The following is a 12315-nucleotide window of genomic DNA, read 5'->3' as shown; positions in this document are numbered from 1 at the left end:
TGTCGTCACCTTGCCCTTTCAGGAACTGAAAAGTATGCCAGTATAACAGATTTTCTAATCGGAATTTTATCTCTATTATCCGCAGATAACTCAAGTGGACTGGTGACCGTAATCACAGAGCAGGAATTGGAGAGCATTAACGATGATTTGGAGGACACGTCGAGCAGCAACACTACGAACACAACGACGACCACGGCAACCACGGAGAAAACCTGCGTGGAACTGCAAAAATAACTGCAAAATAACACCTTCGATACTTAACTGCATGGCATTAAATTATGAAAGAAAACAATGAAACAGTATAAGAATCCAAAAGAATCAAATGCAAGTGAGGAAATCCAATTGGCTGGCCTGCAAAACATTCTAAATAATCATACCCAAACACCTAAAGATAGATCCATATAACTATTGTGGTACATATATTTATACATTATTGCGAGGAATCAGATGGAAAAGAAATTCAAGAAGAGCTTCGAGCAAGCTGAGAACACTTTTTAGTAGTTATGAAAGATACAAATCTATATATATTATATACAAATATCGAAGCATAAGTAAGTGAGACATATTGAAAGCTGGAAATAATGCAGAAATGATTTAAAAATTAGATAAGCTGTAACTCCCACAAATACTTACATCCTATGATATACAAAAAAACACCTATATCATAAATGAAACATAATCATAATTTGCTAGTACATGAAAAATTGTTATAACTCGCACCTTTTTCAAAAAACTGATAGGAAGCAAATCAATTTCAAAGATACAAAAAAAATAGCTAACAGTTTTTGGTTAGCTTTCATATCATTTTAAAGCTTATACAATAAGTGTTTTAAATGTAAATTTCGAAACATACAATCAGTTTTAATTTGTATCCTTATTTATTCCGATTTCTTGTGTATTATTTCTTAATATTATTTAATATTAATATCTGTGCTAACTGAAAGTGTGCTGCAATGTTTTTAATTAAAGAATTATTATTAAATATCACAGTCTTTAGACTTTTATTTTGTTTTTGGTTTGTAGACTACGAGATCTTCATAAACCTAATCATATGCTGACGAAAACGATCACTAAATGGACCACCTTTTCTATCTACTTAATCGAATCGAATCTTATTCACTACCAGAACCCTCAAATATATTAGGTAACCCACATCGTTCCAATGAAACTAGTCAAATTACACTTGGATAACTCAGATATACTTACGAATCAAATGATAATGAAAACTGCTTTAAAATACCTAAATACCACAAAGAACTAATCGAATCGATAAATATAGATGTCTATAACTTGATACCCAATATCGTACAATACTCACATCAACATAAGATAAAATATATAGCCGAAAGAGAGTAAAGTTTTAACCTAGATATGCCACAGATCGATAAATATTTATAGATATATCAGATATTAGCTATATATTGACATGAAACTCTTTAGTTTATTTCTCTTGAAATTCCACATTTAGTTAACGAAATTATACAACAATTAGGAACGAAAAAAAGGACAATATGGAAACATTTTAGAAACTGTTCTCATTTAAGTTTCTCATCTATCAGTTGGTTTATCTAAGCTAGGTTCAGTTTTCACTAGAATTTCCGGGCACTTAGTAAATAACGCAACACGACTATACTATACGAGTATATAGAAAGAATTATATAAAGAGATATAGCTATCAACAAAATACAGTTAGCAAATTATTCAACCACTTCTGTGTAGTAAAATGACCCAACTATGAGTATTTTTGTCTAACCATACCATACCAACCCAAGCCGAAACGTAATGTGGAAGAAATGTCCTACCAATAACCAATCCAGTTTAATAAAAGAAAACCCTCCGTTTCAAGTTATAAACAAATGAACTAAAATCGAAACAAAAATGCTTAAGTCAACTATCTAATCATTAGTGAAACATATCCCATTCAACGGCGTATATATAAACTTAATATATATATTATATATAATTTCTATCTTTAGGAGTACGTAGTCGAGGACGAATTTAAAAGCATCAAGTCTAGTAACTGAGATCTGAGTTGAGAATAGCCAAAGCTGCCATTTGTTTGTCCGCAATTTTATACTGACAACTGATATCAAGCAACGCAATTCAAGCATATCCCGAAATAGTCTTCATCATCCAGTGGTTGTCTACAATAGATTTTTACCTAACGCGAGAACCGATGAGGAAATCGGACGGAGAGGTCCGAGACGAAGCCAAACAATCAACGAAGAAATTATGAATTAAATAATATACACTTGTCAAGGAATACTGTGAGCTATATTAGCCGCTTATTTATATCAGCGGTATGTACACCGTATATTAGTCTCTTATTCTAAGCAGATTACTTAGCTAAATTGTGTCCAACTGTAAAGGCCTCTAGAGCACAGCACTTTTGTATGGTATATCAGCCTAAAGACCCTTAGTTTAAATAATCGTACACATCAAATCAATCAGACGGATAATGATAGACACAAAGCCCCGAGCTTGGCAACTAATCGTTTTTGTTGGAATAGAAGCTTCGAAATTAGTTTAGTGGTAGCAGGCATGACTCAATTGTACCTATCTTTTGATACCGTTTATTACAAAACTAAGGACTATAATCGTATTTAAATTGTATACCTTATCGAGTGCAGCGAGACCAAAACGCACTCTGCACACTGATGAACTTTTGAAGTCGGCTGAGGAGTATTACGATATCGAAAACATTTCAATATGTTCTACGAATGGTAGCTCATAGAACTTATTAAACATAATTCATAAATAATAACACATTATGCATTGTAATAAACTTATTTATAACATACGGTGACATACTCGAAACGTTTATATACAACACACATATACATATTTATACATAATCAGAAATTATACATATGAGATATGCCACGTACGATATCATATAACATATACATATATGAACCATTGCGAAAAGTTGATACAATAAATAAAACACTCATCAATTGCGTTAAAAGCTGAGTTTTCATATTATTTAAATACCTTGTGACCAGGTTTCGTAAAATTTGGTAAAGTTTCAATCAGACAAATAGTTCAGGCAAATCTGTTAGGTTTTTCAATTCTCGTTTTATTTCCTAGACTAACCATTCAACAACATATTCTTAAGACGTGTACATAGGCTAGGGGTAACTTAGAATCAATCTACATATTGGATCGGTATCAAATCCCTCGAAGAACACAGAATAAGAGATTGAGAGTACAGCGTTTGGCACAGTTATAGCCGGAGTTTCAGTTTTGGGTCAGTGTAAGCTGCGTGCGATAGATAAAGTCAAATCAAATCAGATCAGATAGTTGGGAGCCTTGCTCCCTCAGTGATGGTAGTAGGCATGGGGGTCCACTGGAGCGGGGGCTGGTCCAGGAGCCGGATAGTGGGCATAGGGGCTGTGGGCCAGGGCGGGGTAGGCGGCGTGGAAGTGGGCTGAGGGCAGGACTGGAGTAGCCACTGGCACAGACACCGGAGCTGGATCAGGAGCAGGAGCGGGAGCGGGACCATGTGCAGGTGCAGGAGCAGCCCGGTGGTAAGGGCCCAAGGCTAGGGGATACGAAAGCAGAGGAGCCTTGGGCACCGGCGGAAGTGGAGGAGCCGGAGCTGGGCCGTAATGAGCCGGCACTGGAGCGGGAGCAGGTGCGACGACAGGTGCCAAGTGGGCTGGTGCCTTGTAGGCCAGCGGCTCCTTGCGGACCACCGCATTGAATCCGTGATGGGGATCCGCCGTGTAGTCAACGGTGCGTTTGGTTCCATCCGGATCCACAACCGAGTAGCTGCCCTTCACCACATCTCCGTGGCGCGTCTCATGCTGTGACTTCAGGTCCCCAGTGTAGCCATCCTGGATGTCATAACCAAAGGAATACTTCGGGTCGGGATCGTAGGGCTCGGGAGCAGCCGGCTTAGGCGCCACATAGGGACCAGGCAGAGGTCCGTGCTGCGGAGCATATCCTCCATAGTGGTGCAGCGGTCCGGGACCAGCTGGACCGCCGTAGTATGGTCCGGGTCCAATCACGCCCGCATAGGCGATGCCGAGCACGGCGCTCAGTAGGGAAATCTAAAAAGTAAAAAGGAAAATGTAGAAAATGATTCTTGAAATATACATCACGTAATATGAGCATCAGAAATCAATTGATTTTAATGCTCATAACTCTGTGCAATTACACTAAATGTATATAATTGGCATAATAACTGGGATTATGCGACGGACTTGCAACTTTTAATAATAATAATAATCTTCTTTATGCACTGACTAGGAAAACTTGTGAAATGCATCATTGCATTCCCCTTAAGAATATAATACAGCGGTTTACACTTTATTGTCGATATTGTAAAGGCACTTTGCTATCCTTTGGTTTCACACCTTCAGCATATCGATGTCCTTGCAGGGGTATCCTTTCCACTCGCTCACAGTTGTCACAGACTCAGCAGACACCACGTAAAGAGTGGCCGGAGTATCGTTGGCTTCGACGACGATCGCGCTAGAAGAAGTAACCAAAACTGCAAGCGTTCGCTGGGAGTTCTGGCCATTTATACTGGTTAACGGCGGCAAATGTCGCCTGCTTCACATGGCGCAGTCGAGGCAATAAACTAATTTCAGATCAAGAGAGACCCGGCCAGAGGAAGTTTTCAGCTTGGGCCAGCGATCAAGCACATGGCGCGGACCAGTACTGTGGAGCCACGGGTGCGGGGATTGACTCTTGCCCACCTGGCGGCAAATCGTGTGCCTGGCTTCAACTTTGGCGCAGTTATCGTGTCGACTTAGAAAGGTTATTCTTCCGCTAAACCATTTAAAGGGTCCCCAGACCTCAGAGGCAAGCCAGCCCGAGCTGTGCCCTTTCACTTTTGCGACGTTTACGAATCGGTTTCGATTCGCTTTTCGCTCCCAGCCTGGACACCGACTTTTGGCAGTTATGTGAACATTTATTTGGCCGCACACAATTGAAATGTTGAATTAACATTGTCTGGATGTTGGGATATGCTGCTCTTGGCTGCCGCGTAATTAGCTGAGAAGAACAAGCTGCAGCAGGCGGTATGGCGGTATGGCAGTATTAAATGGCAGTTGCAGCACATGCGCAAAAGGTCAGGTGGTCCACAATTGAATTAAAAGTGCCTGGAGTGGGCCTGAAAGCCAGTGGCTCACCGGAGAAGGGGGCGAAAACAGGGGCAGCCAGTCTCCACAGCCGCCTAATAAAGCGAAAGGTCAACGCGCTGCTGTCGGCACATTTGTGTGGCCCACAGACCAGGCCAAACAACCACTTGCAGTCCAGGCAAATAATGTCATTAATAATACCCTTCAATAAGTGGCATGCCGACTATATAACGTTCCTCATGACTGATCCTTCAGCTACAGGCTTGTTTTCTGTGTGATCTTTCTCTTAGATGGTAGAAACCAACAAAGCAAGAATGTTTAAAATGTTTAAACATGTTCGCAATTAGTGCCTCAAAACCATTTTGATTGCCCAAAAATACCCTTTCCAGCTTCTCACAGCCAAGTGTCTGCCACAATTCCCATGTTTACCGTTTTGTGAGCTTAATTTATGGCTGCAAATTTGTATCTGGCATCTGGAAAACTATTGACATCTGCATGCATTGTCTTACCCTTGCTGGTACCATCGGGCCTGTTTATGCGACAACTAACTATAACAAAGAATCAAAGTCGTGCCAACCGCCAGGCCAGTCGATGTCAGCTGTTTTAACTATTTTTAGCCAGAAGATCAAAGCAATTGATCAACACGAATGTCAGGCTAATGCTACAAAGTTGCCAAGAGGCAAGAAGGAATAGGAAATCCAGTCAATAATGGATTAGCTGAGCACAGTTGTGGTATGAAAGGTATTTTAATTGCAAAACCTAAGGTTCGACTAAAACCTGAGCGATAGATGTGACATCTCTTGGAGATATTTTCCCAATTACAGGGCTCACAGCTGCCAAAACATTCGACAGTATATCAGTAATTTCAAAACCCATTCAGCTGTTTCAGCTTTATGATTCATATTACTTAAAGCCGCTAAAGATAAATTTATGGCTTTTCCCAGCGCAGTTTTATGAAACCTCTGGTCAGTTCCCGAAGGGAGTTGGAAGTAGGCAGTCGCTTAGAAAGTTTTTAGTCAACGCAACAACGTCTGATGGATTTCAGTCAGGTTCTGGATAAGTGCGGAAACTATGGGAGGTTCCAAGTGATGATCCTTTTGCTGTACGGCTACACAAATATCCTGGGATCACTGCACTACTTCTCGCAGACCCTCATCACCTTCACACCAGAGCATTGGTGGGTGGACACAAAATAGGTGATTGGACCTCACTTTGTAACCTCTGATCTTCCTTATATAGGTGCTCCCATGCTGACCTTAAGGGTCTCAGTGTGGAGGATATTCGCTCAGTATATCAAAACATATCCGCCTCATCCTGCACGCCCCTTTTGGGCGTAGTCAACGGCATAGGCGTAGTAGCAACGGACCGAACGTGCAGGAGCTGGATTTTCAACAGGGAGAACGGCTACGAAAGCATCACCACCGAGGTATAAAGCCATACAAAATTTGCTGAAAAACTCAATACTATTGATGTCCCAATTCAGCTCAAATGGGTCTGTGACAAATCCCCCCATTCAGCAGTGGGCCAATCCTTCTTCTTCATGGGTTCAGTGGTGGGCACCGTAATCTTTGGCTATCTGTCGGATCAGATAGGGCGTCTGCCTGCTCTGTTGATGGCCACCTTGTGCGGTGGCACTGGGGACTTTATTACCTCCTTTGTGCACACTCTGCCATGGTTCGCCTTCTCCAGATTCATGTCGGGACTATCCACGGATACCATGTACTACCTAATGTACATATTGGGTAATTCCTTCTTTACTGAAATCATGAAGTTAAATTAATCTATCTACCCCATATTGTCAGTCTTTGAGTACTTAAGCCCTAAGAGTCGTACCTTTGGCCTCAACATCATCTTGGCTGTATTCTACTGCTTTGGACTGATGACCTCGCCCTGGGCCGCCATTTGGATTGGTAATTGGCGTCACTACCTCTGGTTGGCATCTCTTCCAGCATTGGGTGTCCTTATATATCCGTTCCTGATCTGCGAGAGTGCCCAGTGGCTTTTGACCAAAAAGAAGTACGACAAGGCGGTGATCTGCCTGAAGAAAGTGGCCAAGTTCAATGGGCGACAGGTGGAGGAGACCGTTTTCGATGAGTTTGTCAAATTCTATCGGGAAAGGGAACTCCAGGATTGCAAGCTTAATAGTCAGGAGGACACTTTTTTAGCCATGTTTATGACCCCTCGGTTGCGTCGATTCACTTTGACATTGCTCGTGAAGTCGTAAGTTCTTTACATAACTTTACATTAGATTTAAATGCATTATTTAATGTCTTCTTTCGGGTTTAGAGTCATTATAACCCTCTCATGTGATGTGATTAATCGGAATATGGAGGGCCTAGGCACTTCGCCCTTTAAGCTCTTCTCCTTCACATCGATTGTGTACCTCCCAGCAGGAGTGGCGATCCTCTTGTTGCAGAACAAGATCGGACGCAAGGGCATGGCCTGCACCGCCCTTTTTATGGGTGGGCTTATTACCACGACGACGGGTTTTCTGATAGCCCACTTGGATCCCAAGGAGAACGCTCTGCTGCTGGCTATCATGGTGGGCCTGGGACGATTTGGAGCCACCGTTTCCTACGACGCGGAGATCCAGTACGCAGCGGAGATCATTCCGACCAGTGTGCGTGGACAGGCGGTGTCCAACATCCATGTGGTGGGATTGGCCTCCAGCTCGCTGGCCTTCTATGTGATCTACCTGGCCCAGTACTACAAGCCGCTCCCCTCGATCTTCATTAGCTGCCTGATGTTTTTTGGAGCTGGACTTTGTCTCACTTTACCGGAGACGTTGAACAAGTTTGTTTACTTAACTAAAATTCTGAACAAATCATTTATTGCGTGGTTTTCTATCAGGAAGCTGCCCGAAACCTTGGCGGATGGAGAAAAGTTTGCGTTAAACGAGAGTTTCCTCTACTTTCCTTGTTTTTCAAGAAAAGAAAAAAATGTAAGGATTAATAGTGCTTAACAAATAATTGAAGACAAATTAAAGTGAACCTCTAGCTGAGAACACTGAAACTTAGTTTGTCATTGTCATCCGATTTAAAATATCCATCACGAAGACTGATTAAATTAATATATTTAAAAGTTGTAAGTTCGTCGATTAGTTTTGTTTGGATTTTGTATAGATATCATATACAAAATGCCCATCTGCTAAGTATTTAAATTGCTGTGACTTTCTGACGTCACGAATTTAATCGTAGCTATAATACCTGTAAATAAACAGCATTGCATGTTTGCAATCACCGACCCCAAAAATCTATACTTATCTCCTCATCAGAGCATTCAGCAATAACAAAGGCCTAAGATTTAAAAATAATCCGTCGTCACAGATACTTGTTACCGGTAGTATACATGGGACATTCAAATAGTAATAAATATAAAATAAAAACAGATAAATAAAAACAGATCCAAGGGATATTGAGACAAAATATAGAACGCCACTGATATCTCCTGTGATAACATTTTGCAAAGTTTGCGTAATAGGTATTCAGCGATCTGTACACTCTCAAATAGCTTTCTTTCGTGTATTTGGCAATTTCGTTTCACGAAAATGCGACTGCTGGCAAATCGAAAGCCCCACATCAAACTTTACTTTCGTTCCGTGCGGTTGACATCGCAAATTCGCCTGAGACGCGCACTTCTCGGTCAGTGACTGCATAAAGTTCTATTGTGAAAGGCTGTTTTGGATGCAGGAAAACGACTTTTTCCTATCTTAAATTTAATTACGAATTTCTCAACAAGCATCTGTATCGCAAGGGAATTTAATAATATGTATAAGGCCCGCCGTGCTACAGTTGAACTTTTAAGAATTAGATGGGCCAGTGCATAAATTAAAATTGAGTCTGAACTCAGCAGCAAATAGCAGCAAGTGCTTTGAGTGCAGATATAAAACAAAATAAAGTAACAACAATATTAAATGACAATATCAAATAACAACAATGAGTAGAAAATTGTACATCATTTCATTATTCTTCCATATATGAAAACTCAACTCAATTTCGGTTGCCAGAATAATTGAATAAAGTGTTCAAAAAGAGTTTGAAAGGCTTATGAAACAACTGCGAGTAACAACCTGCAGCTCGTTTTGTGTCTTTACAGTTTTCAGCGCTCCAGTAGAATTGCACAACATCTGACGAAAGACCGCAGCTGTCAAACATAATCCCCACGAATTATTTCTGATCTCGTTCTAGCAAGAACAGAGATCGCAGAGCGCACTAATTGGTTTCGGAAATTAAGAGGGAATTCAACGCAGACAGTAAGGCCAGTCGCATATGCAGTCGTGGCGATGAGTCGGAGTCGTGTCGTCGTTCGCAGACTCATCTCAATTCCCGGATAGAATCGTGGCTGGACTTAAGTGGTGCGAGCGCAGGGAAGCACAATGTTGGAGGTGGACAAGATCCTGGAGAAGTGCGGCGACTTCGGCCGTCTCCAGCTGATAATGCTGCTGCTCTTCTGTGTGATCAACGTTCTCTCAGCCCTGCACTACTACTCCCAAACCATCATCAGCTTCGTTCCCAAATACTGGTGCGTATAGGACCGCTGTTCACCACGTCGTATACTTAACGCATTGCTCATACGCCCAGGTGTGCCGATGGTTTGCCCGTCAGCACCGAGTCGCCGGTTGAGTCGACCTGCCTGCCGTTGAACCGGAATATTAGCAGTCCGAATACCTGCTACAGCTATAACTACGAGCTATATATGGGCTACCAGAGCTTTCCCAGCGAAATGGATTGGGTGTGCGCCGATGCCTGGAAACTCACGCTCGGCCAGTCCATGTTCTTTGTGGGCTCTGTGGTAGGCTCGATGGTTCTGGGCTACCTAGCGGATGTGGTCGGACGTCTGCCCATTCTGATCGTGGCCAACCTGATTGCTATGACAGGCAATTTACTGACCATATGGAGCAGCAATGTCGCGCTCTTCTGTGTGTTTCGCATGGTTTCCGGCATTGCTACGGATAGCAACTTTGTGATGATGTATATTTTGGGTGAGTGCACTTTTATACTCGTTACTCCTAGATTCGTCAAAATATTTGCTACAGATATACTCAGTATATATTCCATTTCTGCTTGCAACAACAGTGTAGCACCTCCATTAGGTGAGGTAGGGGTATCTAATATTCGAGAACTCGAATATAGCAATCTCTTCTGAATAAGTGTAATGATATTTGCTACTGTAACCAATTTAGTTATGGAGTACATGCGGCCATCAGTGCGCACCCTTGGCCTGAGCATCTGCATTGGACTTTTCTACTGTCTGGGCTCGATGGCGGCACCTTGGATCGCCGTGCTCATGCGCAGCTGGCGGGGATTCCTGCTGGCCACCTCCTTGCCCCTGCTGGTGGTGCCGCTCTTCTACCTCATTGTACCTGAAAGCATTCAGTGGCTGATTTCCAAGCGGAAGTACGACAGCGCCGTGGTCTGCCTGAAACGGGTGGCCAGGATAAATGGACGGCACGTGGAGGAGAGCGCCTACGAGGAGTTCATCGAGGAGTGCAAGTGCAGTCAGCTAAACCAGAAGGCGTCACCCCACCTTCTTGACCTGTTCACAACGCCCCGGCTCCGTCGGCACACTCTCATACTGTTCTTTAAGTCGTGCGTACCCAAGGCATGAGCTGATGGTTTTGATTTTTACTAATTTTCAACACCCACGCGCAGCATGGTCATCACCCTCTGCTACGATGCGGTATCTCGCAACGTTCAGGGCCTTGGCATTTCGCCATTTGTGATGTTCTCGCTGAGCGCCACCGCCATTCTGCCGGCCTGTCTGCTCATCATCGCCCTGCAAGATCGCATCGGTCGGAAGGCGATGGCGTCCGCCTCTCTGCTGCTGAGTGGCATTTTCATCTCGGTCACCGGAGGCATCATCTTCGCCGCCTCTGCATCGGATAAGAGTGAGTTCAACACAATCAAGCGGGGGTACATTTTGGGCTGACTTTTGGCAGTGCAAGGTACAAATATAACGTTAACGTTAAGATTAACATCAAATGCTCGTAGCTAATGTAGAAACGCTGGCATAGTTACATATTGATCAAGGAAGCATTTAACGAGCTGCCAAAAAAATTGTAAGCCTACTTGTATTATTAATATTTAGTGCATGCGCCTGTAGGGGTCGGATGCAGTGTTATTTTCACACAGACTTGAGATATTGTTTCTTTTCATCACCTTGAATGTCTGCAGATATGCAGGCTTAAGTGGAATATTAAAATAATTTAAAAATAGTAGAATTAAACTAATTCATTATGTTCTTTTCTACTTAAATTAGTATATATAAATTATTCTTTAGAAATTCAAATTAGATTCCTTAACAAACGCATTATGTTCTTTTCTACTTAAATTAGTATATATAAATTATTCTTTAGAAATTCAAATTAGATTCCTTAACAAACGCACATTCTTCAAAGAAACCTCCTCTTTGAAATATAATCATTAACAATCACAATCTGTTATCCTCTTAGCCACCACTTTGCTGGTAAGCCTGTCCGTAGTGGGGCGCTTTGGAGTGACGGTGGCCTACAATTCCGGAGCGCAGTATGCCACGGAGCTGATCCCCACCTGCGTTCGCGGACAAGGAGTGGCTGCGGTCCACGTGGCCGGCTATGCCTTCACCTTCTTCAGTGCGTACATCCTGTTCACGAGGAGCGTGTTCTCGCCGCTTCCCGAGATCATCTTGGGCGTGCTTTCCTTGCTGGGGGCGTGTCTCTGCCTCCTGCTGCCGGAAACCCTTCACCGGACATTGCCCACCTCTCTGGAAGATGGGGAGAATTTCGGAAAGAATGATCGCTGGTACACTTTTACTTTTCTGGACAGACGCACTCAGTCGGCAGCCACCCTGGACACCCAAAACGTCAAGATGTACTCGCAATCGACGGAATCGGCCGTCTACTTTTGAGTAAATATGTTTGGATTGTGGAACTTGGTTGGGTATTTTCACTGCAGTCATAGTGGTTTGTAGAAACCAATGAAGTGTAATGTATGTAGTATGTAGTACATGCAGCGGTATCAAAAATTATACTGTATTTGTAGAATAAGTTTTTCAAATTTGTACACTAAAATCTATTTTAGTAAAGAGTGATCAAACAATAAATAAATAAATATTTAAAAATATATAAGGAACGCAGAACCGATTATGTAATATTTATAAATGTAAAATTCCTTAATCTAAAGCTCAAAACCATTTTTTTAAACATTTTTCGCATTATTAAATATGAAAATGGTGAAGTAAACGGTAT

At 42.3% G+C, this 12315-nt stretch overlaps 4 protein-coding genes across 23 annotated transcripts in view; 3 read left to right on the top strand and 1 right to left on the bottom strand.

Moving 5' to 3' along the window:
- The window catches only part of LOC122622207 (dystrophin), a 136199-nt gene extending 135279 nt beyond the window's left edge, over window positions 1–920 (top strand). For 7 of the 19 annotated variants that reach the window (XM_043800473.1, XM_043800472.1, XM_043800469.1 and 4 more), the window contains one exon: window positions 86–911. In XM_043800473.1, coding sequence (XP_043656408.1) covers window positions 86–234 — 149 coding nt within the window. In that variant the 3' untranslated portion in view covers window positions 235–911. Of the gene's footprint in view, window positions 1–85 lie in introns of all 19 variants that reach the window. The other 12 variants (XM_043800479.1, XM_043800481.1, XM_043800484.1 and 9 more) reach the window with 8 other exon arrangements.
- Window positions 921–3142: 2222 nt separating this feature from the next.
- On the bottom strand, window positions 3143–4484 carry LOC122622214 (larval cuticle protein A1A). The gene is made up of 2 exons (XM_043800492.1): window positions 4362–4484; window positions 3143–4055 (listed from the first exon to the last, which is right to left on the bottom strand). Exons 1-2 carry the CDS (start codon window positions 4368–4370, stop codon window positions 3321–3323), a joined length of 744 nt encoding a protein of 247 aa, XP_043656427.1. The 5' UTR covers window positions 4371–4484; the 3' UTR covers window positions 3143–3320.
- A 1628-nt stretch (window positions 4485–6112) lies between these two features.
- On the top strand, window positions 6113–8376 carry LOC122619511 (organic cation transporter-like protein). The gene is made up of 6 exons (XM_043796493.1): window positions 6113–6267; window positions 6330–6516; window positions 6574–6832; window positions 6893–7310; window positions 7377–7883; window positions 7941–8376. Exons 1-6 carry the CDS (start codon window positions 6125–6127, stop codon window positions 8050–8052), a joined length of 1626 nt encoding a protein of 541 aa, XP_043652428.1. The 5' UTR covers window positions 6113–6124; the 3' UTR covers window positions 8053–8376.
- Window positions 8377–8701: 325 nt separating this feature from the next.
- On the top strand, window positions 8702–12190 carry LOC122619508 (organic cation transporter protein). 2 transcript variants are annotated; one of them, XM_043796490.1, is made up of 6 exons: window positions 8702–8731; window positions 9278–9611; window positions 9671–10071; window positions 10273–10678; window positions 10742–10977; window positions 11542–12190. In XM_043796490.1, exons 2-6 carry the CDS (start codon window positions 9466–9468, stop codon window positions 11973–11975), a joined length of 1623 nt encoding a protein of 540 aa, XP_043652425.1. In that variant the 5' UTR covers window positions 8702–8731; window positions 9278–9465; the 3' UTR covers window positions 11976–12190. The 2 variants fall into 2 exon arrangements, with proteins under 2 accessions (XP_043652425.1, XP_043652424.1); XM_043796489.1 differs by lacking the exon at window positions 8702–8731 and adding an exon at window positions 8755–8987.
- The last annotated feature ends 125 nt before the right edge of the window (window positions 12191–12315 follow it).

Source organism: Drosophila teissieri, chromosome 3R, assembly GCF_016746235.2.
Source record: "Drosophila teissieri strain GT53w chromosome 3R, Prin_Dtei_1.1, whole genome shotgun sequence".
In the NCBI taxonomy this organism is placed as follows: domain Eukaryota; kingdom Metazoa; phylum Arthropoda; class Insecta; order Diptera; family Drosophilidae; genus Drosophila; species Drosophila teissieri.
This window is presented reverse-complemented; position numbering and strand designations above follow the sequence as displayed.